Genomic DNA, 25,613 nt, shown 5'->3' on the forward strand with positions numbered 1-25,613 from the left:
AAAATATTTTATTCTTAAAAATGTGGGCATGTGATGAGCACATGTCTAGTATTGCAGCAAAGAGTCACATCAGCCTGGAAATAAAAACCCACATTAGCAGGTTCACAAGAGAAAGTGGATGGGCAGGGCGAGTAAGTGTGCAGAGAAAACTAGAAGATAGAAAAAGTGAAAATAGGAATCATGTAATATTCATATGGGCTGTGCAAGTGTGAGACCCCTGTGAGCCTTGACTTGCTCAAAAGCAAAAATCTTGCAGTGCAGACAGCTTTCCTTCCTCCAGAGGGTTGGTGAGAGTGGGGTCATTTGGCAAAAGGAGGAGGAAGTGCCCTGAAGGTCATCAGAGGCAGCAGGTGAGATCACGACCCACTAGGATCCCCTCCCAGTGACGTGAAGTAGCATCCCTGACGCCATGAGGGCAGCAGGGAACTTCATGGCTGCTCCAAAGAGGACATGGCAACCACTCCCTGGAGAATCTGTGGGGCCTGAGCACCCAATATTTGGAGGAAAGAAGAGGCTCTGGGAGGCTTCCCGGAGGGCCCTGGCCCTGTTCGCACAGAAGAGGAGCCCATGCCTGTAAGTGAGGACTCATGGCCTCTTTTTCAAAGACTCTCCAGCCATCTTCTCCTGAGCCCACCTGCTGTGGGCTCCATCTCTGGGCGCTGCAGTTGCTGGTGCTGCACTGAGAGGCTGAGCCTCCTAGGGAGGCTGTGCTTGAGGCCCTCAGGCTGTGCAGGGTGCTGGTGAGTGTTCCGCTCACAGGAGAACATGCAGCATCTCCAGGCTGCAAACTGGTGCCTGTGATGAAGAAATGAATAAAATTTTGATTGTATATGTGTCCTTACTTGTTGGTATGTGTGAAAATATACTCTGGAGACTTGTCATTAATTTGGTCTTATACACCACTTGTGATAAACCTAATTTTTACTGTCTATGTGGTCTGTCCGGTTAAAGCTACAGATTTAATTATACTTGTCATGGAATCCATTCTCTTTAATAGAAAATCGTCTCTAATATAACACACTTCCTTAAATCTGGATTACTTTATCCTGTTGATTGTAACATTGTTTTACTTTAGTCATACCATGCCACAGCAGGCAAATGACAGGCTCATGACTAATTCACAGATATTCATAGAGCACTATTTTAAACTGACTCTCTGGAAAGCGTATATTTTTTATATCACTACTACAAGAATGTGGGAATCAGACTTATGTCCAAGTACTGACCAGATACAGTTCATAATAATACATTCCACTTATTGTTTGAAAATATTTTCCTTTTTTTGACCAAATAGTACCGACGTAGTGACTTCTAAAATTTACTTGTGTTAAAACAATGGAAAGAATCTTCATTCTCAGGTACAGTGAAGTAGATAAAAGTGGAAAGGCCAAAACAACCACTGTAAAAAGTACAAACCATTTAAAATAACGGAATGCCAAAGTTAGACTTTAATGACGTTAGAAAGTAGTGGAAGGAATGAGGAGTGGATGATCTGAAATTCCATACTAAAAAGAACCTTTCGTTGTTGAGTTGACACACCTGACTTTTTGTCCTCCTGCCACAGCCACCAAGTTTGCCTATGGACACAAGCTCTGACTTGGCACAGGCAGAGGAGCTCTCCTGGAAAAGGAGAATCCAGCTGAGCCTTGGGGGTTGCACAGGGCAGCCTCTGTATGTGCCCCGTGCTTTCCATGGGACACGTGTTGAGGTCTGAGTCAGCAGCCAGGGATGGAGGTGCTGGGTTAGAAGGACATAAAACTCCCACAGATACAATGTGCTCCCCCAATCCCCAAGGCTGCACAGAGCATCCCGAATACATGTCTGAGTCATGGACACTGGTCTCCACCCCCACTGCCCGCCCCCTGCTGGTGTAGACCCTGCTGGGCCTTCTGCTCAGCATGTCAGTGCTTGTGACATCTCCAGACCCAACCAGCAGTCTCTAGGGCCAGAATGAGTTTCAGATGCTCTGTTTGGCTGTGTTGGGTTGACAAGATATGAGCAACATGAACTCAGGTCTCTTTCCACAGCGATTTCACTAAGCCTTTGGTGGTTACAGATCTAAAACTCTTCCCAAAGCACTATTTTCCCAGGAAATTCGCAGTGATGCAGGCTCCACCCAGGAAGCCAGGTAGTGGTGCCTTCAACTCTGCGATTCTTCACAAGAAACATATCAGGCCTCCTGAGTCCACATCATGAACTGCCAACTCCACCACCATCCACATCCCTACCTATCAAAGGCCAAGGGCAGTTTAACTGAAGCTGACCTCTCCTATGTTTCCTTCATGCTTTCATCCCTGCAGTCTGCCCAGTCTGAAATTCTTAACATTTTGAGGTAAAAATGTTCACATTATTCTGTACTTTTCCAGTTTTCTATGGGAAAAATTACATACTCTACATTTTCCAGTATATGCTGTTTATTTTTGAAAACAACTTTTGGAAATTCAGGGACTCATTTTTTCTATCATTAAAAGGTAACTAAGGCTAATTAAACAGTTTTAGCATTAGGATCTTGTATCTTCCATGAATTTACAAAAATCTATTTGATACTCCAAAATCAAGGTTTTTACTGACTGTCCTCAGCCAGCTTCCCCTTAGGGTAACTAGTGTCGATTGTTCTCTCTACTGTCTTTTGGGAGTGGGAGAACAGGGGAAGCAGAAAGTTAGAAAACTGGCAAAATACCAATATTAAATATTATCAAATGTCCTCAACTGCTAAACCTGAAGATGTATCCAACATGGATAGTCACAATCTGTGTCAATGGTCTGTCTGCTCCGCTGATTACATTTAATTGGCAAATGTACACAAGGCAGGGAGCATTAGGGTGAGCTTTCATTCTCCTCTCCCTTCCATCTTGCTTGTTTACTCTCAGGGCACCTGGACCCCTCATTCTCCTGCTTCTTATGACAGTAAAGGTTGTGGCAACTGCCAGGGCATAAAGGAGTGGTGCCTGCGGTGTGGCTGGGCTCTCAAAGTCCAGAGTCCTCAGCTGTGAATTGTCCCCTGCTTCTCCAGCATCTTCCTCTTACGCAGATTCTGAGACCCTGCTGAGCTGCACCCCAGTAAAGTACCACATGTGGGCAGCTGGGCCACCCCATAGGGAGGTTTTTGTTCAGGGCTGTACCACTGTGGGAGGAAGGTGTGTACCTTGCCCGCAGTAATAAACCCCAACATCCTCAGCCTCCACTCTGCTGATTTTCAGTGTGAAATCTGTCCCTGCCCCACTGCCGCTGAATCTGTCTGGGACCCCAGAGTCCCGGTTAGAAACCTTATAAATCAGGAGCCTTGGAGGTTGGCCTGGCTTCTGCTGATACCAACTCAAGTAGGTGTTTCCATTACTGTGTACAAGGCTTTGACTAGACCTGCAGGAGATGGAGGCCGGCTGTCCAGGGGTGATGGGCAGGGAGAGTGGAGACTGAGTCATCACAACATCCCCACTGGATCCTGAAATAAATACAAAGAGAGCAAGGTTATGTAGATACTTTATGCATCATTTTCATAAATTTTGATTTGTTGTTTGTTTCAGGCTACATATTTATTTGTTCATATTTCAAGAATATAAAATTTCAAAATGAAACTCTAGGAATCCATGGCTCAAAGTGGTCTCCAGAAGACCCCACACCATCCCCTCTTTCTGTGTCAGTCTTCCCCGGTGCACAGATCCTTGGTTCTTCTTGAATATTCCTCACTCTCACAGATCTGAACATCACAAGCCCCATCCTGGAGGACAAGATGTGCACGTGCAATACATGAAAGGAACACACACAGGAGTGTAGTGAGGCCCCCACAGCTCACTGCTCATAGGAGGCAGTGGGAACCCCAGAGCTCACCTTTACACCCCATTCTACTCCCTCATCTCCCTTCTGCGCTTACCGGGCACGCAGAGCAATAGCAGCCCCAGGAGCTGAGCAGGGAGCCTCATGGTGAACTGAGGAGTCCTGATCAGTCAAGACAAGCTTAGAGCTGAGCTTTTATCTCAGACTCCCAAGGGAAGGTCCTCCCTAGGGCACAATATGCAAATCACCTGGTGGGTGCAGTGGGGTGGAAAGAGCCAAGGGGAGGGTGGGAGCCTCTCTTGTGAACAAAATGACTTCTCTGTTCAAAATATCTTCTCTGTTCAGAGGGAAACCAACAGGCGTAAAATCTATGCTGCCCATGTGGGAGAAATTCAAGTATTTCCTTCTGTCTTTTCTAACAGATTTCATGTTTCATAGCACTTTCTCAGGCACATTTTATACTTCTTGTTAATAAGGCCAAATTTCCACAAATATTTACTAATTCTTATGTTTTTGTTCATTTTTGTTTAAAAGAGTTCAGATTTGGCCCTTTCAATTTTTTAAAAATTGAAATAAAACACACACAAAGTAAAGGACAGAAATGTTAAATAATGCAACTGAATAAAGTTTTACATATATTCTCCACCCAGATTAAACTGTAGAATACTTCAGAATCTCCAGATTCTTCCCTCATGCACCTACCTTTCAGGAAACAGCCGTTCCCCAATCCCAATGAAGGAAACTGGCATTCTGAAGTCTGTCTAGATAGATTGGATTTCTCTACATGAAACCTCATATGAACGGAAGTAAACACGTTTATTTGGTCTAGCTCTTTTTTTGTTGTTGTTGTTCCCTTAGTACTTTTGAGACCTTCCTTCCTCCCTACGGATTCAAGTTACTGTCTGCTATCATTTTTTGTGAATCTGAAGAATTTCCTAGAGAATTTCTAAAGAGTTTGTCTTTAAGTAATGATTTCTCTTCATTTTTGTTTATCAAGAAATGCTTTTCCTTTACCTTTATTTTGAATGCATACTTTCAGTGGATACTGAATCCTTGGTTTTTTGTTTTGTTTTGTTTTGTTTTGTTTTCCAGCATTTAAATATGTCATTCCACTGTTTTCTAGCCTCCTTTGGGCATGATGAAAAGTTAGCTGATGGCTTTATCACTGTATTTCTGTATATAGAGAGTCGTTTTATGTTTGATGAATTTGAGATTTTCTCCTTATCATTGGTTCAGCATCTTAATTATAATATGTATAGTTATGTGTATTATTGTGTTTGTCCTAAACAAGTTCTTTCAACATTTTCCTCTATAGATGAATGTGTTTCATGGCTTCTTGAAAGCTTTTGTCATCCCTCCAAATATTTTTGGCCACTTTCTCTCTGTCTTCTCCTTTCTGACTCATTGCATATTTGCTGGTGTTCTTCACATTGACTGATAAACCTCTAAGGTCATGATTATTTTTCTTTAATTATTTTCTTTCTTTTTCAGATTTGATAATTTATATTAAACTATCTTCAGTTTCATTGATGCTTCTGCCAACTTAAACTCCTGTTGCCTTATCCAGTGAATTTTCCATACTGTTTTTATATTTTTCAACTAGAATTCTTATTTGGTCCTTTTCCATACTTTCCCTTTCTCTATTGAGAGACCCCATTCTTTGAGTGATTGTCTTTATGTTTTCCTTTTTCAGTCCTTGATCATAGTTCTAAATATTCTTTGAAGCATTTATGTGACAACCACTTGAAACTCTTAGCAAAATCCAGTATTTAGGAACAGTCAGAGTCAGCTTCCACTGACTGATTTATCTCAATATGGTTTATGAGTTTCTCTTTCTTTTCAGGAATTTTTATGGCAAAATGAGCATTGTAGATAATATATTTTTGTACATGTCTCAACTAATACATAATTCTGGATTCTGTTTTATTTTTCTAAGAGTGTTGAATTTCCTTGTAATAGCTTGCCTGGACTTATGCTGCAGAATCTATACCTTACTAGCTTTTTGGCCATTGATATTTCTGCTTTGTTTCCTTTTAAGTTTTAGCCAGAAGCCATACCTGTGGCTGCACAGTTTAGTAATCACCAATAACTTGGGCATTGGTGTTGCTCAAACTCCTGGAGCTCAATCATCTACTTTCTGCCAATGTGTATGTGTGCGGCTTGAAGCGGGAACACAAAAGACATCTCCTTCATTTTTATTCACTGGGTCCACTTGGGTCTCTTCACTCAAATATGCAATTGCCAAGTCATATCTGCTCATTCTAAGAATGCGTGCAGGGATGATCTCTACAATTCTATGACTGCATGGTTTCCAGTAATCCATTATCAAGTTTTAACTGGTGTACCACTCTCCCCAACCAGGGTCATCACCTCGGACTTGCAAAACTCCGGACTTTTTCTGGGCATTTCCTGCAGAGTTCAGCACCATTAGCTGAAAACACTGAAAGATCTTGTCCTACTCTCCATCCCAGCACAAGTCAATCCCCTTGGGCAACAAGCTTCCAGTTGTTGCTGCCATTTCAGTTGGTAAAACTAGACTTCTAAAATTCCTGTTGAAGTTTGGGTGAAAAAAAGCAGTTCCAGGCAAAAGGCCATAGACTTTTCCTATCTGTTAGTCCAAAGTGCACCATTTTGTAAGCCACCCGCCATTTTGTAGACCTTGGTCAAAGTGAAACATTCCACGGGGGTTGGGACTGTGCGAGACATCCTGCCCAACCACCTGACTACAGGGACATCCCTCTCATCTTCTGCTGGACAGTTTGCCCAAGAAACATTCTTGTCACACCCCGCTGGGCAAAGGGTACAAAGAACATCCTTGGAATAACTGCCTGACCACAGGAATATCTTATTAACGTCCTATCAGGCAGCAAGTCGTACTGCCCAGAACCCTCCCGCCCATACCTGTAAGTACCCCAGCCTGTAAGCGACAGTGGGTATTAAGCTAGTCCCCCACCTCCACAGTCTTGTGCTGGACATAAAACCTGCTTTGCTGTAGAATGAACTAATTTACATTCCCACTAACAGTGTAGAAGTTTTCCTCTTTCTCCACAACCTTGCCAGCAGCTGTTGTTTTTTGATTTTTTTTTTTTTTAATCTGAGAAGGGATATTGTTCTGTCACCCAGGCTGGAGTGCAGTGGCACGATCTCAGCTCACTGCAGCCTCCACCTTCCAGGTTCAAGCGATTCTTGTGCCTCAGTCCCTCAAGGAACTGGGATTTCAGGCATCCACCACCACCTCTGGCTAATTTTTGCATTTTGAGTAGAGATGAGGTTTCACCATATTGGACAGGCTAGTCTTGAACTCTTGATCTCAAGTGATCCACTTATCTTGGCTTCCCAAAGTGCTGGGATTACAGGTGTGAGTCACCATGCCTAGCTTATTGTTTTCTGACTTTTTAATAATCGCCATTCTCACTGGTGTGAGATGGTATCTCATTGTGTTTTCGGTTTGCATTTCTCCAATGATTAGTAATGGTGAGCTTTTTTTCGTATGATTATTGGCATCATGTATGTCTTTTTTTAAGAAGTGTCTATTCATGTCCTTTGCCAGCCTTTTAATGAGGTTGTTTATTTTTTGCTCTAAATTTGTTTAAGTTCCTTAGAGACTCTGGATATTAGAACCTTGTCAGAAGAATAAATTGCAAAAATTTTCTCTCATTCTTAATGTTGTCTGTTCATGCTGAGATAGTTTCTTCTGCTGTGCAGAGGCTCTTTGGTTTAATTAGATTGCATTTGTCAATTTTTGCTTTAGTTTAATTTGTCAATTTTTGCTTTTGTCAATTTTTGCTTTTAATTTAATTTTGTCTCTTGTCATTTGTCAATATTAGGTTTTAGTTTAATTAGATCACATTTGTCAATTTTTTTGTTGCAAATGCTTTGGGCATTCTCGTCATGAAATCTCTACCCATGTCTATATCCTAAATGGTATTGCCTAGATTTTCTTCTAGGGTTTTTATAGTTTGGGGTTTTACATTTAAGTCTGTAATCCATCTTGAGTTCATTTTTGTATAAGGTGTAAGGAAGGGGTTCGGTTTCCATTTTCTGCATATGGCTAGCCAGTTCTCCCAGCATTATCTATTAAATAGGGAGTACTTTCCCCATTGCTTGTATTCGTCAGGGTTGTTGAAGATCAGATGGTTGTAGGTCTCCAGCATTATTTCTCAGTGCCCTATTCTGTTCCATTTTTCTGTGTCTCTTTTTGTACCAGCACTATGCTATTTTGATTAATGTAGCCACATAGTTCTATTTATCATATGACTAAATATCATTTTCTTGCTATGATTTGAAACTTACTCATAGTATATGGAAGTACATCCAAGTGTATTCTGAGGCCATTACTTCACTGACAAAATTCTGAGAGTCGGGATACGTGACCACACTAGGATGTCAGCTGTCACTTCCCCATCATCACTATCATTCTGGAAACACATTTGCCAGAAACCGTTTTCCTTCTCTGGTTTTTGGTAGAGTTGCCCAGTGAGGGGCCCACCCTGAGATTGAGAAGTAAGAAGGGGAAGGTTCAATATTATCCATCAGCACCTGCTGCAAGACATTTGGACAGAGGTGAGGACTGCAGAAGCACCTGGTGAAGTCCTCCAGGCAGCTGAGAGCATCTGCACTCCCACCCATGGGCTTCTCAGAAACGTCTAAAGACCACACGATTGGCAATTGTACCTTCTCTGTCAGATGCATTCTGGATTCTGGAAGAGAATTCCTCTTTTCTAGTATTTACATCTTTGACTACTATACCCGTAAGCCTTTAAAAGGCTATAGTTTAGATTCTCACACCTTGTGTTAAAAAAATATCCTATTTGGAATACCTAGAGTGGCTCATTTTTGCTGTATGAATTCCAACTGATGCCACAACTCAGACTCCTCAGGTGTAATCCTTTCTTCTCAATGAAATCAGAAGCATTGCCCTGTCTGTGCTACTGGGGATTAGGACAAGGAAAGACAGCTATGAGTAAGTGGGCCCTCATGGCTCTTTTACAAAAACTCTCCAGTGACCTTCAAAGTGTGACTGCGATTTGAGAAACACTCTCAGCAGCTGGGGGCACCATAAGGGGCATCTGGGACCACTGAGCCTCACACATCTGCTCCCCTGGGTGATTTATGTTATGACTTGTAACACTGTGGGAGGGAAATTATCATACTGTTGACAGTAATATGTTGCAATATCTTCAGGCTGCAGACTGCTGATGGTGAGAGTATAATCTGTCCCAGATCCACTTCCACTGAACCTTGATGGGACCCCTGTTTCCAAACTGGATGCATAATAGATCAGGCGCTTAGGGGCTTTCCCTGGTTTCTGCTGATACCAACTTAAATAATTGTTAATGCCCTGACTCGCCCGGCAAGTGATGGTGACTGTGTCTCCTACAGATGCAGAGAGGGAGGATGGAGACTGCGTCATCTGGATGTCACATCTGGCACCTGAGGTTGGAAACATAAAAACAAATATTCATACTATTAATCATATTATAAGGAGGTTTCCATGATGAGCCAGTCTGTACCGAACACACTGGCTGAATAAATTCCTGCTGTTCTCCTTCCTTACCTGGGAGCCAGAGCAGCAGGAGCCCCAGGAGCTGAGTGGGGACCCTCATGTCCATGCTGTGTCCTGACTGGGACTGACTCCTGCACAGGGTGTGACCAGCCTATTAAGAAGTCTTCAGGGCAGGGGGCTGTGCTCTGGGAACATGCAAATCAGCAGGGGATGGGGCAGGCTGGGCACTGCTGCAGGGCTGGCAGATCTCAGTTACTCAGCACAGGGGCAGTATCCCCAGAGTCCCAGGTCAGACCAGGGAAGCACAGATTTGTCTGGAAATAAGTGTTTCTTCCTGGGGGCTGTTTTGTTACAAAAGACTTTTCTGAGTTAATTGTCAAAATTTGAAATATTCCTGAGGACTAGATGGAGAAATATAGTTTATTCGTGCATGGAGATTATTTTTAAAAAATACAGTATGCACTCAAATGGAAGAAAGCACTTTGTGATGTACCTACAACACTTCTGTTAGCATGAAAGTATTCTCTTTTTGGAATGGAAATTAAATAGGAAACGTATCTAGATTGCAATCCCTGTCTACACGCTATCCCTTCCCTTTCATTGTACTGCTGCTGACTTCCCGTGGCCATCTACGCCCCTCACTGCTCTTTCTGAAGCTGGAGAAGGCAGCTCTGCCTGCATGCATAGCAGACCACAGGGGCTCAAATGAGCCTCTCTTTGGAGAGTGTTATGATTTTCCTGTGTCCCTCAAAACCCATCTGTTGTTAAGTTCATCTCAATGCAATGGAATTGGGAGGTGGGACCTAATGGGAAGGGTTTAAGTCATGAGGTCACTGCCCTCATGAATGGATAAATGCCACTCTAAACAGGGCTTGTGCTATGGAATAGAACTGCAGTCCACTCACTCAGTTCAGTGAGATCAGATATTCACACCGAGTTTGCAGCAGGAGAAAGGAAGTGTTTGTTTGTCTGTAGGACATCAGGTAAAGAGAATCTGGCAGCTAAGACTCAAATCCTGGCCTCACTGACGGCTTGCAAGTAAGGGTTTTATAAGGTAGGAGTAAATTCCAGGAAAGTAGAAATTACAGGTAAAATTGAAAATTAATACATGGAGGTCACATATTGGTTTTGGCCTAAAAGGGCAGGACATCTTGAAGCAGGGGCTTACAGATGAAGGGTAGATTACAAGATTTCTAAATTTGCAATTGGTTAAGGAAGAAAAGCTTTGTTTAAAAATTTGGATTCAGCAGAAGAGAACATTAGCTCAGGTTTATGGATAAGACTTTTACCAGGCCCCTCTGTAAGATGTTTAGAACAAAGCACCATGGTCAGAGCTCAGTCCCCAGTGCCCCCTTTTGTGAGGTCTATGTGCTGGCCTATTCATTTGGAGGGGGTCTTGTTTTCTCAAAAACACCTCAGAGACATCTATTACAATGTCATCTTCAGTTTCTATAGGGGAACCCACCATCCTGTGCGTCTAACTTATTTGGCTCTTGTTTTAGGTTATTACTTCCTTGCTTATCATGTTACTTACTTACTTCTTAAGGCTAGGTAGGTGCTTGGAATTTCCTTTGAAGAGACTCAGGATTTTCTGTTCTTTCCGTTCTTGGAGTGTGGGGGTTGCAGGTTCCTGAGAGTGAGTCTCTGCTCTTTCCCACTTGTGGGAGTAGGCTTTCTCTCTCTCTCTTTTCTTCTCTTCTGTCATGTAGGCCATGGACTTCCTTCCTTCTGGAGGACTCAGGATTCATAATGCCATCTTGAAAGTAGATAAACCAAACCCTAATCTGACAGTACCTTGATCTTACACTTCCCATCCTCCAGAAATATGAGAGAATAATTGTCTGCTCTTTATCAATTACAGTTTTAGACATTCTGTTATACAAAGACACAAAAGACTAACCGAGGCGACCATCAATAGATGAGAACAGGAGTACGAGTATACACACCCCAGCTCTCTCCTCTCAAATGGGATAGCCCAGAGGCATTGTCCCCATGCTTCCACATGGGATGGAGCTTCAGTCATCCTAAGAGTTAGGTGACTTTTGGGGGAGACTGTTGTCACCCATCCTCTATTTCCTGCTACACTTTCCTCCTTCCCTCCCAGTGTAAATAGGCTGCCTGCACACAGTTCCTTCTTGTTGGTGAACCCAGTTCAAGGTGGAACAAATCCCTATTCTTGGAAGAAGGTATCTCTGCTCTCAATTCTTATCACTTTTCCTTTCTTGGTGCACAAGAAAATCCAGTAAGCCCTTAATTTCCCTTCACCAACTATCTTGGATTTGATTTATGCAGTCGATTTCTTCTGACTCACAAAACAAAAGAAGCCTTTAAAAACACCTACCCACAGCCAGGTGCAGTGGCTCACACCTGTAATCTCAGCATTTTCAGAGGCTTAGATGGGCAGATTGCTTGAGCCCAGAAGTTCAAGACCAGCCATGGCAACATGGTGGCAAAACTCCATCTCTACGAAAAACACAAAATTTAGCCAGGCTTGGTGGCACGTTCCTGCAGTTTCATTTATCAGGAAGTTGAGGTAGGAAGATTGCTTGAGCTCAGGGGGTTGAGGCTGCAGTGAGCCGTGATGGTGCCAATGCATTCTAGCCTGGTCCACAGACTGACATCCTGTCTTAAGAAACAAAACAATACAAAAAATTCCACAATGCTATATACCATGGATTCCACACTGGAGGCAGTGGAATAAATAGGTCAGAGGGTTCCCAAGTTTCAATTTTTTTCCGGCTCTCTTGCGTCATCAATCAGCCTCATGACTTTTTTATTTTACTTTGAGAACAGTTGTGGAAAATCGTAAGTGTTGCTAAAACAATAAATATTACACACTCCAAAGACATTCATGTCCTCATATCTGAAACCTATGAATGTTACCTTGTATGTTCAAAGAAATTTAGCAAATGTGATTAGATTAAGGATTTTGAGGACAAGAGAGGATCCTGGATTATCTGGGTGAGACAGCAGAATCACAAGGTCCTATAATAGGGAGGGTGGAGGGTAACAGCGAGAGAGCAGCTGGGACTATGGAGAGGGATGCATGAGTAATGGGGGATGAGACTATAGAACAGACAATGTTGGGGCATCTTGATGAGGAAAAGCAGAAAATCAGATTCTCTTCCTTAGGAACCTCCAGAGGGAATGGAGCCCTACTGACCCCTTAATTTTAGCTCCATGAGACTTCTGACCTTTAGAGCTATAGGATAATAGATTTGTGTTGTATCAATCCAGTATTGTTATGGTAATTTGTTTCATGAGCAATAGAAAACGAATGCAAGAGGAAGAGATGGCTTCAGTCTTTCTGAGTGCATGGCTGTCCTCTGTTCTCCAAAATATTTCCACCTTGCTATCATTTGCTGTCCATTTTGACAAGAGTTGGAGATCACTATATTGTAAGGGGAGGTAGCATCAGAATTCATCTAAGATAGAGAATCTCTGGGGTCAAATCCCTTGATTAGCTCTTGTACAATATGTGTATCTGAGAGCCTAGGGGTCAGCTCTCACAGCAGATGAGAAAGGCCAGGTTGTTTGTTTTCATCTTTGGAGGGCAAATTAAATTTGCATGACACAATCTGAGAGGGAAGAATTGAGTCAGACAGATCGAAGAGAAAGAGGCATTTTGGGGGTCGAGGGAATCAAGATGTGTCTCAGCTCTGAAATCTAAAATACAGTCATTTGCAGTTTGTAGAGGCTCAGAGAGACTTGTGCTTTGATTAGAAAACTGCAAATAAAGCTAATTGAAGATTAAGGTGAGCACAGCATGAGTCAGAGGCCACAGGGTGCTGTGGATTCCACACTGTCCTTATGGTTTCTTCTCCCTTTTTACAGGCTGTGGGCTCTTCTGTGAGATGAAAGTGGTCACATGGAAGGAACACACTAAGGTCAGATATATGTAGATTCAAATCCCAGCCCAGCCCACGCTGACCACGTGACTGTGCAAACCAACCATGAGCTCTGATAATTGTTTTTTTCAGCTGTGCACTGCAGCCCTGTGAACACCATGGAGTGTCCTGAGGGTTGAACCACATAATTCCCTTTGAAATGTGTGTGTGTGTGTATAATACATACATATATATATACACACACACACACACACACACACACACACACATATATATATATATATCTCCAATCCCTTTTTATTTTATGCAGTCTTGAGTATCATAGAATTAAGAGGCTGTGCAATATGTTAGTAGCCAGATGTGATTTAAAATCAAATTTTTCAATAGTTATTCTACAACAAACAGGCAACTGACTGTAGGCAGTGGGGCTCATTGTGTGTTATTTTCACCATAAAATCTCCCACCAATATTTATGTGTAGCATTTGAAAGATAAGATTACAGTTGACTATAACATCTTTAGTCTGCGTTTTCCCCGAGCCCATTTTGTTAGTGTCCACTCTTGGGTTCCTAAGGCTGTGGCCACAGGTCTGAGTTTTAAGTCCTTTCTTCCCACACTAGAGCCTTTCCTAAGACTTGGTCTGGCCTCCTCCATGCTGGAAATCCAGACCCACCTTCCACTTACCCTCCTCAGAATCCAGAACTAACACTCTGGAAGCCTTTCTTTGTAAACCTTCCAAATGCAACCTCTGTCAGGAACCCTGCATCCAGGGTAAAAGTGTAAGAGACAAAAACCATGGGGCAGGGCCTGGGATCCTAGGCCAGCTCTCCTCAGTCTTGTCCTCACTGATACTGAGTGGCGGGGACCCTGCTACTGCAAAGGAGGGAGGGTCATCCAACGTCTCCAGAGTCTTTACTCAGCCAGACTCTGTTATAGTTAGAAGGAAAGGAAGCACATGCTAAATAAATAAAAGTAAATTATTTGTACCTGTATATATGTATTTGTAACATACCTTACAAACTAAATATATATCTATGACAGTTCAGATGTAAGTTGTATTAATACATTTGTATATACTGTGCATACATAATAAATATAATATGCCATTTCATGTAAATAAATATAATATTAATTGTTGTTCTAAGGTATGGTTTTAAACTTTGATAAGTTGAGCTTGAACATGAAAAACCCAGCAATGGTGCCCCACCCCATGGCCCCTTCCCCACTACAGAGCCCAAAGGTCAGGAGGCTCAGGACCCCCCTCATTTCCTTGCTGGGTCAAGCACTGACTCATAGATGGCTTTGGATGCTGAGAGATTCAATGGGAGTCTGGGGAACATGAAGCAGCAGGTGCGGAGGAGGTAGGGAGTGGGTCTCGGCTCCTGGTAGAGGGATGTTTTGTGCCCAGAGCTTACCGTGGACTTTTCCTCCCCTGGGCCCCTGATGGACAGAGCAGCACATGTGGCTCATAGAATTAGGTCATGTGTGGCTTATAAGACAGGATTACAGGGGTGATCACAGGACAAAAGCACCCCACAGCTCGTTAGCAGCCTCCCCTTTGATTGGAGCCATATGGGATCTCTCTAACCAGCTTCTATGGCTCACCCAGCTATTGAGACACTGTTCAGAATGTGTCATTTCTCCCCCATGCACAAACTTCTGAATACTTGTTATTTTATTGTCTGTTATCCAAGCACCACGATTTGTTGACCATGATGTTTCCCAAAGGATTCATGGAGTGAAGTGAGAACTAAGGTGTCAACACTGTGCCAGGATGTGAGAGAAACAAGGATCGAATCCCTGAAGACAAGGGCAGCTCGTGTGTGAGGTGAGGATGAATTGGCCTCATAAATTCAGAGCAGGATGTGGGAGAAAACACATTGACATTCTCCACTCCGTGATGCTCACCAGATGCACTGGAAGTTCCCATACAGAAGGTGGGAAGCCGGTGGGAAGAGAAGGGAGTTTGTGGCTTCAGAGCTGCCTCCCATTCTGCTCCACTGAGAAGGCCCCAGATCTTCAGCAGACCCCAGGCAGATGAGCAGCTGGGGTGAGATTTGTGTACCGGTAATGACAGGAGGAGGGGGCACATGCCCCCTGAAGGCAGTCTGGATGCTGATAGCCAGAATGACCAGAGCAGGCATGGTCTCCAGGGGGCATCAGGAGCTCAGAACCAGGCCTCAGTTCCGCTGAAGCTGGACTAGGATGCTGTTCATACCCTGGTCAGTCCAGCTGGTGACCCTCTCACCTGGGACACAGGGATAGGGGCTGGAGACAGGGTCCACACAATGTTGCCACTGGCATCTGAGTGAGGAACAAACATGAACATTCCCAAATATTAATACCAAAGAAGTAGTTCATTCCATTTGATTAAATTTCAATCAGGAAGCAAAACAGGCTGAAAACAAGTAAGTCTTTCTGCTTAATGCAAACAAACTGAGGATGAAGCCGGAGTCCTCCCTCCTCACCAGAGAGTCAGAACAGCAGCAGGAGAAGCAAAGTGGGGCCTCATGTCCAGGAGGGCCTCCTGAAGCTGATCCTGCTCAGAGTGGGTGGGGAGGGTAGATGAGTCTGCAGGGATTTTGACACCAAAATCGATGTGGCTGCATGGCTTAAACCACAGACATTTATTTCTAACACTTTAGGAGCCTGGAAAGTCCAAGATCAAGGTCCAGAAAGGTTTTCTTTCTGATGAGGACTCTCTCTTTAATTTGCAGATGCCACCTTCTGGCCATGTCCCAACATGACTGTCCCTCAGGGCACACAGGGAGGGTGGGGGAGGGACAGAGTTCTATGGTGTCTCTCTTCATAAGGATGCTAATCCTGTGGTGTCAGGATCCCGCCCTGATCACCTCTTTAACCCTAATTACCTCCTTATAGACTCTCTCCATCTGCAACCATACTGGAGGTAAGAGACTCCAAATCGGAATTTGTGAAACATAGTTCAGTCCATAAGCGGAGGGGTTTGGGGACACAGCCAAGGCGGTAGGGAGGGGCCAGATCAGGCTTCAGGTCTCAGAGCACAGAGATTTCCCATCACTAAACTCACTGGCAGCTCCTCCCAGGCGAACCATGTCACGCAGGAGACCCCAGTCCAGCCTTAGGGCTTCGGGTCCCTAAGGGGACATGATCACTTTCACTTCCTCATTACTTTTAAGATGGGGGGGGTGGGGTCTATTTTTTGTTTATTATGGTGTTTGTCTGCCATCTATTGGCCACTTTCTAACATAGCATCTTACAGGATTTTAGATTCTAGGGTCCAATGAGTGTTGACTATGGATGAAATCTTTTCATGGGTATTCATGGAGTTGATCCTATGACATCCATCACTAGGACAGATTTTGTAGAAAACATGAAATGGTCCCTCCCCTCAGTAAACCAGTCATCTAGTTGAGGACAAACGGTATGCAGGAAAAATATTTGTCACAAAACAATTAGGGTGGCTAGATTCTGGGATCCATGTGACATGCCAAAGATGTGGTTTTGGAAAAAAGAGTGGGTTGTAAAGAACCCTGTAGGGCATAATGGCAGGGACTTGGGTGAGAAGCTGAAGGCCCCTGGTTTGGATCTGTCAACCCAGCCTCATTCCTCCCATCCCAGAACCACTTCCAGAGCAGCTCTGAGAACCACAGTAGCTTTCCGAGCTGAGGAAGCATCCAGGGCCACCTGATCTTCCAAAAGAACAACTGCTGAAGTTTGTGCTGTCAGCTATAGCACTGCGAGTGATCAGATGTCATCATTTAAGTCTGTGCTAAGCAAAGTCGTTTTGTAAGATGATGAAAATGTCTATATTTCTGAAGTGCAATAGGCTAGTCATTAGTCACATGTGGTTACTGAGCACATGAAATGTTCCTGATGTAACTGAGAAGCTACATTTCTAATTTTAAGTATTTCTAATTGACACGTTTGTGGCTATGCACTGCTAGTATTTACCACATGAAACAGCACAGCTGTAGACAGTAATAACTAGTAATGTCATTGGGACACCCAAGCTTCTAACTGTTAAGCAAAGGTGTGTCCCAGGACCAGGGTACCAAGCTGGGGTGGGCCATGGCCAAGGTAGACAGAGCACATGGGTGGATCTCAGGAACCTTCCCTGGATTCTGCTCCTTCCAGGCCGGTGATGGAAACTGCCTCTCTTGGAGACACTGATTGGGAAGTTGGAGACTGGGGCCCACATACTTGCCCATAGAATCCGAGGTGGAAACAAAACACAGATCTTCCCCAGTTAATGATGCCCCTCTCCATAGGCTTCCCAGCAGAGTCCTGCTGACTGATCAAGTAGGCGGTGAATGCTGGGCTCCCTGAACAATGGCCTCAATCTGAGCCATTGTTCCATGGGACATATGAACCCTGTCACATGGAGGCCCCATAGCTGAAACCAGGGAACTACAATGCAGAGGGCCAGAGCCCCATATCCAGTGTCCAGTGCTGCCCCTGCCTATGGTGATCCCAACTCAGAGGCAGAGACCGACCCAGTGATAAGGGCTTGAGTGGTGGGGAAGGGCTTTGGGAAACCTGCGAACTGTCAACAAAGGAAAGACCTGGCCTTCCGAATTCTGAACAAGGGAACATTCTATGCCATGGATGTGACCCAGACCAAGGTGTATGATATACGATATTACAGTAAATTTTAACTTTATGGGAATGAAAATCACAGAAGGCATCTGATTATTTTAGATCTTGTTGACTTTTTCAGTGCACAGTGGTCCCTGCCCTTCCTATAATGATCCTGTGGTCTTTGCTGTTTCTGTGGTCACCTGGCTGCCTCCTCACCACTGAGATGAATCTTCACTCTGACCCTGGGGCCTTTCCTGATCAGCACAAATAAATGGCCTCAGCCTCCAGACACCACATACCATTCCTGGTTTTTACACAATGTGTCAACTACATAAATTATTCTATGCACTTTTATTATGCGGTTATTCTTCCTGCATGGCTCTTTCCCCTACTGAATATCAGTACTTGGGACCCAAAACTGTCTTATTTACTCATGTGCACCTAACCTTCACTGGTGGCTTTTACTTCTTCCTGAAAATGCTGACATTAAGTGAAACTTTATTAAATGAAAAACTATGTTTGTTCTACTTCATTGGAAAAAAATATGGTGAGTTTCCCTTAACTAAAGACATTTAACTACTTTTATAGTTGAAAAAGCCAACTGGACATGGAAAAACATGTTTGTAGGAGTAACAAGCAAGGTCAGTAGCAGATTCACTACCACTGAACCTCCAGGAGCACCCCAAGATGGACTGGGAAGAATAGTTGGTGAGGAGCTTTGGGGCCTGATCTTCCTTCTACTGGTGCCAGTGTAAGTAGTTGCCAATGCCCTGACTCACTCAGCGGGTGATGGTGACTGTCTCCCCTGGAGTAACAGACAGGAAGGTTGGAGCCTGGCTCAGCACAACCTCACACCTGGAGACTGAAAATACACAGCAAGCATTAGCACAGCAGAACTCTATGTATGTGGAAGTCACCACTAATCTAGTTAGGCAACAGGAAAGAAAATGAATTAAAATTGTGGATATAAAAAGCAAGCCAAAATTCACACAGTGCAGGGTTCCCAAAATTATGGATTGAAATTATACCCCCATCAAGCTTTGTGGAAATATTCTCACTTAGATCCCAGAGCAGGAGAAACCCAAGGAGTTGTGATGGCAACATCTTGCTGCCTTGACTTGTCAGTTTTGCTCATGCCACATTCTGAGAAATAGTCTGTTACAACATACAGGACCACTTCAATGTAAGAAGAATGATATATGCAATTATGGGGATGACCCCATATGGATTTAAATAACAGACATCACTGTTGTCAGAAGAGTGCCCTCCCCGCCCCTTCTGTGAGGGTGAGAGGCGCCCTCAGCTGCCACCTGTAGATGAGCGATGCTGTGGCTCCAGCAGGGCTTGACCACACCCAGGGCCCACCTGCAGAGTGAAGGCAGAGTCCATCACAGCCTGTGGGAGGGTCTGCAGTCATCTGGGGTGAACAGCAGCTCACATCTACAGTCTTGGCCCAGGGCTTTGTTAACTCTCCTGCTCTTTGTCACAATGAGGGCTGAAGAAACTTTGATCCTGTGGACACTTCACAAAGCATCACTCTATATAGCACTATATTGATGTCATCATCTTGAGTAGACATGATGAACTGGACATTATAAGGACTCTGGATTTATTGTGAAAACACGTATGCTCTAGAGGGTGAAAAGCAATCCCCAAAATTTGAAAAGCCTGTCATACTGGGGAAGATGTAGTCTTTAGGAAAGGAATGTGAGTCATCTTCTTCAAGGCAAGGACAAATAATTGCACCTTACATCTCCGACCACTGAGAATGCAGCACAGTGTTGATAAGGCCTCACTAGAGTGTTGACATAACAAATTCCATGCCTGGGTCAACTACATCATCCCATTTATTAAACTAACTTGAAAGGCTATCTCTTTGGAGTTAGCTCAGAGAAGGGAAAGGTTTTGATGCAGGTTTTGGCTTTTGATACAAGTGGCTCTGTCACCTGAGCCAAATGATCCAGCACATTGCTTGGTGCTAGACGCATCTGCATTAGATAGGGGCACTTTGTGAACTCTCTTGCAAACTTCAAAATTAAAAAAAAAAGTCACAGCAGAAATCTCTAGGATTCTAGAGCAAGACCATGAAATGCCCAGAAAACAAGCAAAGAAACCGAAACCCCCAAAACTGTACTGTTCAAAATGAAGCTTCCATAATGTCACAGGGTCCTGATAGACATGCTTATGAGGAATTAAGTAGTTGCGTGGCTAAGCTGCCCCTCATAAACTGGGAATGTCATTCTCACCAATTTTTAAGGTCAGGTAAGTTTCAGCACCACTCAACATTAGAATGGAGATGTTACTTTGGGGACTGAATTTAAGCTGTTTCTTTTCCATGGACAGGTGCTCAAGTTCCCTGTATCATTTCCTTCTCTCACCCTAACACCTCTGCATCAGCTCACTCCTATGACCTCATGGGTTTCCCCAATCAGCTAACCAGGGGAGTACCAAAAAAAAAAAAAAAAAAAAAAAAAAAAGACAAACAAACAAAAAAATAAAAACAAGCTAGGCTTCTTCTTGAATAGATTAGCACCATATATTTGTGCTAGTAATGTGGATTGTGCTCACACAATGGCCACAATCATAGGTGGCTGTGAAATATTCCCTTGAGTTACCGTGGACTTGAGCAGAGCATATCTTCATCCAATTATGTGGATAAAGAAGTGTCTTGAGTCAAGTATACACATGGATTCCTGAATAGCTGCTTGGCCAAGGTCCTGGAAAAGAAGCTTGGACAATCAGAGACAAGAAGCTGAAGAGAAGAGGCATGGAGATACACTCATGTGAGAAAAAATTATGGCGGATAATTTAATTTATTATGTCAATACAGCAGAAAATATTGGCACAGATAAGACATCAAGGAATCATCCATACTGGAAGACTCATCTACCACTATGCAGATTAACTGTATCCAGCCTTTTCTCTTAACTTCCTCAGTATTTGCATAATAGATTCCTAAAGAGAGTAGCCATAAAGACCTGGGGGGCACTATGCACTTACACAATGATATGAGCCATGCCTTACCACTACCATCTCCAGCTGCATTGATCCCACTATCGCCACTTCTGGGAATCTGACTTCTCAGCAGTTGAGACAAATGTCATCAACAAGTGAGTGATAATTTGGGATATCAGATCACTGTCCCCTGGAGGTGGCTGTGATGCATCTTCACCTGGATTCTTTTGTATTCTAGATACATGTTTGCTTTTCCTGCCCACAGATAATTAGCTATTCTAGTGCTCAGAGAGTATACATTTTTCTGATATGGGAGCCTTCCAAATCAGGAATCTATATTTTGGGGGAAAAGGGAAATTCTAGACACATGATTATGGCATCCATTCATCCTACCAAATACATTATCCAAAGATGTCCACGTGGGTATAACATTCTACAAACTTTAGATGCTTTCCTTCAGGCAATGATGAATCTTTAAACAGATGACCACGATAGCTTGAATGAATGATCCAGGAAGCAAATGGATAAAAGTAGGAGCAAATTCTCTAATCATTCACAGGAACACAGCTGGGGGATACATGTTTCCAGTTATGCCATTCTAGACCCTGCTCACCACAGGTCCTGATAACCAGGAGTGGATGCTTCTAGTTGGGAACACAAGAGGAAATCCTAAACCTATGGTAATGCAGGGTTCCTCCCGCAAGTACAGAAAAAGGCAACCAAATAATTATCTATTTTAACAAAGTTAAATAGTAGAGCCAACATGTAGTGATAGTTTTCTGCCACTTCTTTGGTGAGAGGAGAATGTCTGGGAGTATGTCTGGACTGAGGGACAGTGAAGAACACATGTCATAATCAGACGGTGACTGTCCACACGTTAATATAAAGTAAAATTGGGAATAATTAAAAGGAAGTAAGAAAGGGAAAACATCTTTAAGTATCCAGTACTAGTGGGTGGCCAAGCCACAGCTCCAGATCTTCCAGAAGGAGTACTTATAAAGCAGGAGACTCCAATGCTCAACTTGCTACTTTCTTTTTTTTTTTTTTTTTTTTCAGCTTTGTGTCCTATGGTATACTTCCCTCAGCTGCATCTTTCATGTATGCTCGTTTTTGATTGCAGATCTGGAAATTACAAATCACTATTTTCAAGGTAACCATAGCCACATTAAAATTATTGTTGTCTGCTCTGACCCTAGTTCAGTTGACTAAAAATATTCGACCGAAATCCGGGCAGCTACAGGTATACAAATTACACTAGGATACTTGTAGGTAGAAGTAGAATAGCAAATGCTTTATCTGATTAAAAATCTGCCTCTTTGCAGTCCAGCAGCCACGGCAGTGATATAAATAAGGGAGCTTGTTCAATGTTCAAAATTTCAAGCTGGCACCATAACACAATATCCAAAATGTCCAGATATCAATCAAAAAGCACTCTTCATACCCCAAACAAGGAAAACCTCAACATGAGTGAAAAAAGTCAATCAGTAAATAGTAACCTCTATCTAATAGGTGTGTAAAAATTATCTTGAAAGGATTTTAAAACAGCCATTATAAAAATGCATCACAGAACAATTGCAAACATGCTTGAATAATATGAAATAATAGAAAGCATCAGGAAGAGAATACAAAATGTAACCAAGGAAAAATTGAAATTTTAGAAATAAAAATAAGAAAACAGATCAACAGAAAAGATTAGCCAGAAAAAAACCCCAAAGTGCAGACTTAAAATTTAAAATAATAACATTAAATATATAAACTATGAAATTTGAAAAGAGACAGAGATTGGTGAATCTATAAGAAAAGTCCCAACTATATGTTGTCTATTAGACACACATCAAATATAACAGTACAAGTAAGTTGAATACAAGAGAAAGAAAAAGTATATACCATACTAAGTTTCATAAAAAGAAATCAGAAGTCATTAATATCAATATCAGATATATAGACTACAGAGCCAAAGAAAATTACCAGGGACAGAAAGGTATATTACATGAAGAAGAAAGAGTTCTACAAGAAAACAAAGCAACTTTAAATGTGTATGCACCAAACAACAGAGCAACAAAGTGCATGTGGCAAAAATAAACAAACAAATAAACAAAAATTGCACTTGGATAATTTAATCCTTCTTCTCAGCAATTGATAGGACAACTAATCAGAAACTGGCAAGGATAAAGATGCATTCAACAACATCATCAACCCACAGGATCAAACTGACAATTATAGAACACTCCAAACAACAATAGTGGAATTCAAACTTTTCCAAGTGCCGACAGAACATGTACCAAGATAGGCTGTATCCTGCCCACAGAACACTTCAACACATTTAAAATAATTACAATTATAGTAAGTGTGTACTCTGACCACAGAGAAATCAAACTAGAAATCGATCTTGAAAATATAATCAGAAAATTTTCAAACACTTGGAACATAAACCATATAGGTTGTTTTTTTTGTTTTTTTTGTTTTTTTTTCCAAAGAACTAGCTTTTAGTTTGCTTGGTGTTCACTATTCCTTCTCTGTTTTTAATGTTATAATTTTTGCTCTAATTTTTAGTATTTATTTTCTTCAGGTTTTAAATCCTTTAATTTAAATCACTCCTGTTTCTGTAGTTTCATAAGGTGAATGTTGAGATTATTGATTTGATGCTTTTAGTTGTACACACACACATGTTGATGTATATATGTACAAATGCATATGTATGTGCATGCCTGTATTAGTCTGTTTTGAATTAGTATAAAGGAATACCTGAAATTGGGCAATTTATAAAGAAAAGAGGCTTATTTGGCTCATGGTTGTGTAAGCTGTACTAACAAGGCACCAGTGTCTGTTCAGCTTCTGGTGATGCCTCTGGAAGCTTTTAATCATTGCAGAAAAGAAAGGGGAGCAGGAGTGTCACATGGTGAGAGAGAGAGAGCAAGAGAGTGAGGAAGAGGTGCCAGGCTCTTTATTTATTTATTTTTTAATTTATTTATTATTATTATACTTTAAGTTGTAGGGTACATGTGCATAACGTGCAGGTTTGTTACATATGTATACTTGTGCCATGTTGGTGTGCTGCACCCATCAACTCGTCATTTACATCAGGTATAACTCCCAGTGCAATCCCTCCCCCCTCCCCCCCCCCCCATGACAGGCCCCGGTGTGTGATGTTCCCCTTCCCGAGTCCAAGTGATCTCATTGTTCAGTTCCCACCTATGAGTGAGAACATGCGGTGTTTGGTTTTCTGTTCTTGTGATAGTTTGCTGAGAATGATGGTTTCCAGCTGCATCTATGTCCCTACAAAGGACACAAACTCATCGTTTTTTATGGCTGCATAGTATTCCATGGTGTATATGTGCCACATTTTCTTAATCCAATCTGTCACTGATGGACATTTGGGTTGATTCCAAGTCTTTGCTATTGTGAATAGTGCTGCAATAAACATACGTGTGCATGTGTCTTTATAGCAGCATAATTTATAATCCTTTGGGTATATACCCAGTAATGGGATGGCTGGGTCATATGGTACATCTAGTTCTAGATCCTTGAGGAATCTCCATACTGTTTTCCATAATGGTTGAACTAGTTTACAATCCCACCAACAGTGTAAAAGTGTTCCTATTTCTCCACATCCTCTCCAGCACCTGTTGTTTCCTGACTTTTTAATGATCGCCATTCTAACTGGTGTGAGATGGTATCTCATTGTGGTTTTGATTTGCTCTTTAAAACATCCAGCTCTAGAGTCACCTAATATAGTGAGAACTCCCTCTTTGCCTTGGGAAGGGCACCAAGCCATTCATGAGAGATCTGCCTGCATAACAAAAACATCACCCTCAGGACCTACCTCCAACAGAAGGGACATTTCAGCCTGAGGTTTGGAGGGGACAAACATCTGAATTATAACAATATGCACATGCATAGATGCATGCGTATTACCATAAATTCCCCTCTAAGCACTGCTGACCTCCTGCATGTAATTTTTTCCCTCATACCCCAAACTCTACTCACCTGCAAACGCGTCCACTTAATCTGCGTGTTTATTGTCCTCTCAATCCCGAAGTGAGCAACATTCACAAACTCCTCTTATATTACCCCTAATTTAGAAGGTCCCAAATCCATTTTGCATCAGTAAATCACAAAAGAATAGCATATGCTAAAAAACTCCAGGTCACTCCTAATCCCTCTCTTTCCTTCTCTTCTCCCATCTGGGAGGTTCATTGTCATTACTTCCAAAATAGAGTACCATATGCTTATGTTTTCAACAATCTGCACTAACCAAAGACTACTCCAGGATTCACTTTACCCAGTTGACTGTATTCCTTGCTCCTCATGGCCCAACTACAATCATCAAACTTTTAAAAAATAAATACTATCACAAGAATGCTCTATCTTCAAAGTATCCCACAGTGACCTACTATACTTAGAAAAGCATTTGCTCCCCAAAATAAACCAAAGCCTATTTTATTTCTCACTTGTCATGTTTTATGATCTTTAGGACACTGAGATCAAACAGTTCTCACCTGCTTCCTTTCTTGCTGTGTTTGCGAACCCTAAGATCACAATGGGAAGAAGCCTGGGCCCATCTGCTGACATCACTGCTCTTCCATCCAATGTTTACTCTTAACATGTGTGTTAATTTTTATGGTCATGTAACAAATTACCACAAATTTATTGGCTTAAGACTACAGCCGGCCGGGCGCGGTGGCTCAAGCCTGTAATCCTAGCACTTTGGGAGGCCGAGACGGGCGGATCACGAGGTCAGGAGATCGAGACCATCCTGGCTAAAACGGTGAAACCCCGTCTCTACTAAAAAATACAAAAAACTAGCCGGGTGAGGCGGCGGGCGCCTGTAGTCCCAGCTACTGGGGAGGCTGAGGCAGGAGAATGGCCTGAACCCGGGAGGCGGAGCTTGCAGTGAGCTGGGATCCGGCCACTGCGCTCCAGCCTGGGGGACAGAGCAAGACTCCGTCTCAAAAAAAAAAAAAAAAGACT

The 25,613-nt window shown here is 42.6% G+C and overlaps 1 protein-coding gene and 1 gene segment (V, D, J or C); both read right to left on the reverse strand.

Annotated features, from left to right (window-relative positions):
- The window catches only part of LOC126934449 (uncharacterized), a 76,287-nt gene continuing 50,674 nt past the window's right edge, over window positions 1–25,613 (reverse strand). Inside the window, exons 1-3 of one of the 2 annotated variants that reach the window (XM_050755246.1) lie at window positions 3,872–3,931; window positions 3,146–3,442; window positions 1–795 (exon numbers count right to left, since the gene is read on the reverse strand). In XM_050755246.1, the coding sequence (XP_050611203.1) occupies window positions 338–795; window positions 3,146–3,442; window positions 3,872–3,920 (804 nt within the window). In that variant the 5' untranslated portion in view covers window positions 3,921–3,931 and the 3' untranslated portion in view covers window positions 1–337. Of the gene's footprint in view, window positions 796–3,145; window positions 3,443–3,871; window positions 3,932–25,613 lie in introns of those variants that run through there. The other variant, XM_050755247.1, reaches the window with a different exon arrangement.
- Window positions 8,279–9,473, reverse strand: LOC126934467 (immunoglobulin kappa variable 1D-33-like). The segment is given in 2 exon segments: window positions 8,279–9,207; window positions 9,332–9,473. Coding segments are annotated over 2 exon segments (378 nt in total).

This window comes from Macaca thibetana, chromosome 13 (genome assembly GCF_024542745.1).
Source record: "Macaca thibetana thibetana isolate TM-01 chromosome 13, ASM2454274v1, whole genome shotgun sequence".
NCBI lineage: Eukaryota > Metazoa > Chordata > Mammalia > Primates > Cercopithecidae > Macaca > Macaca thibetana.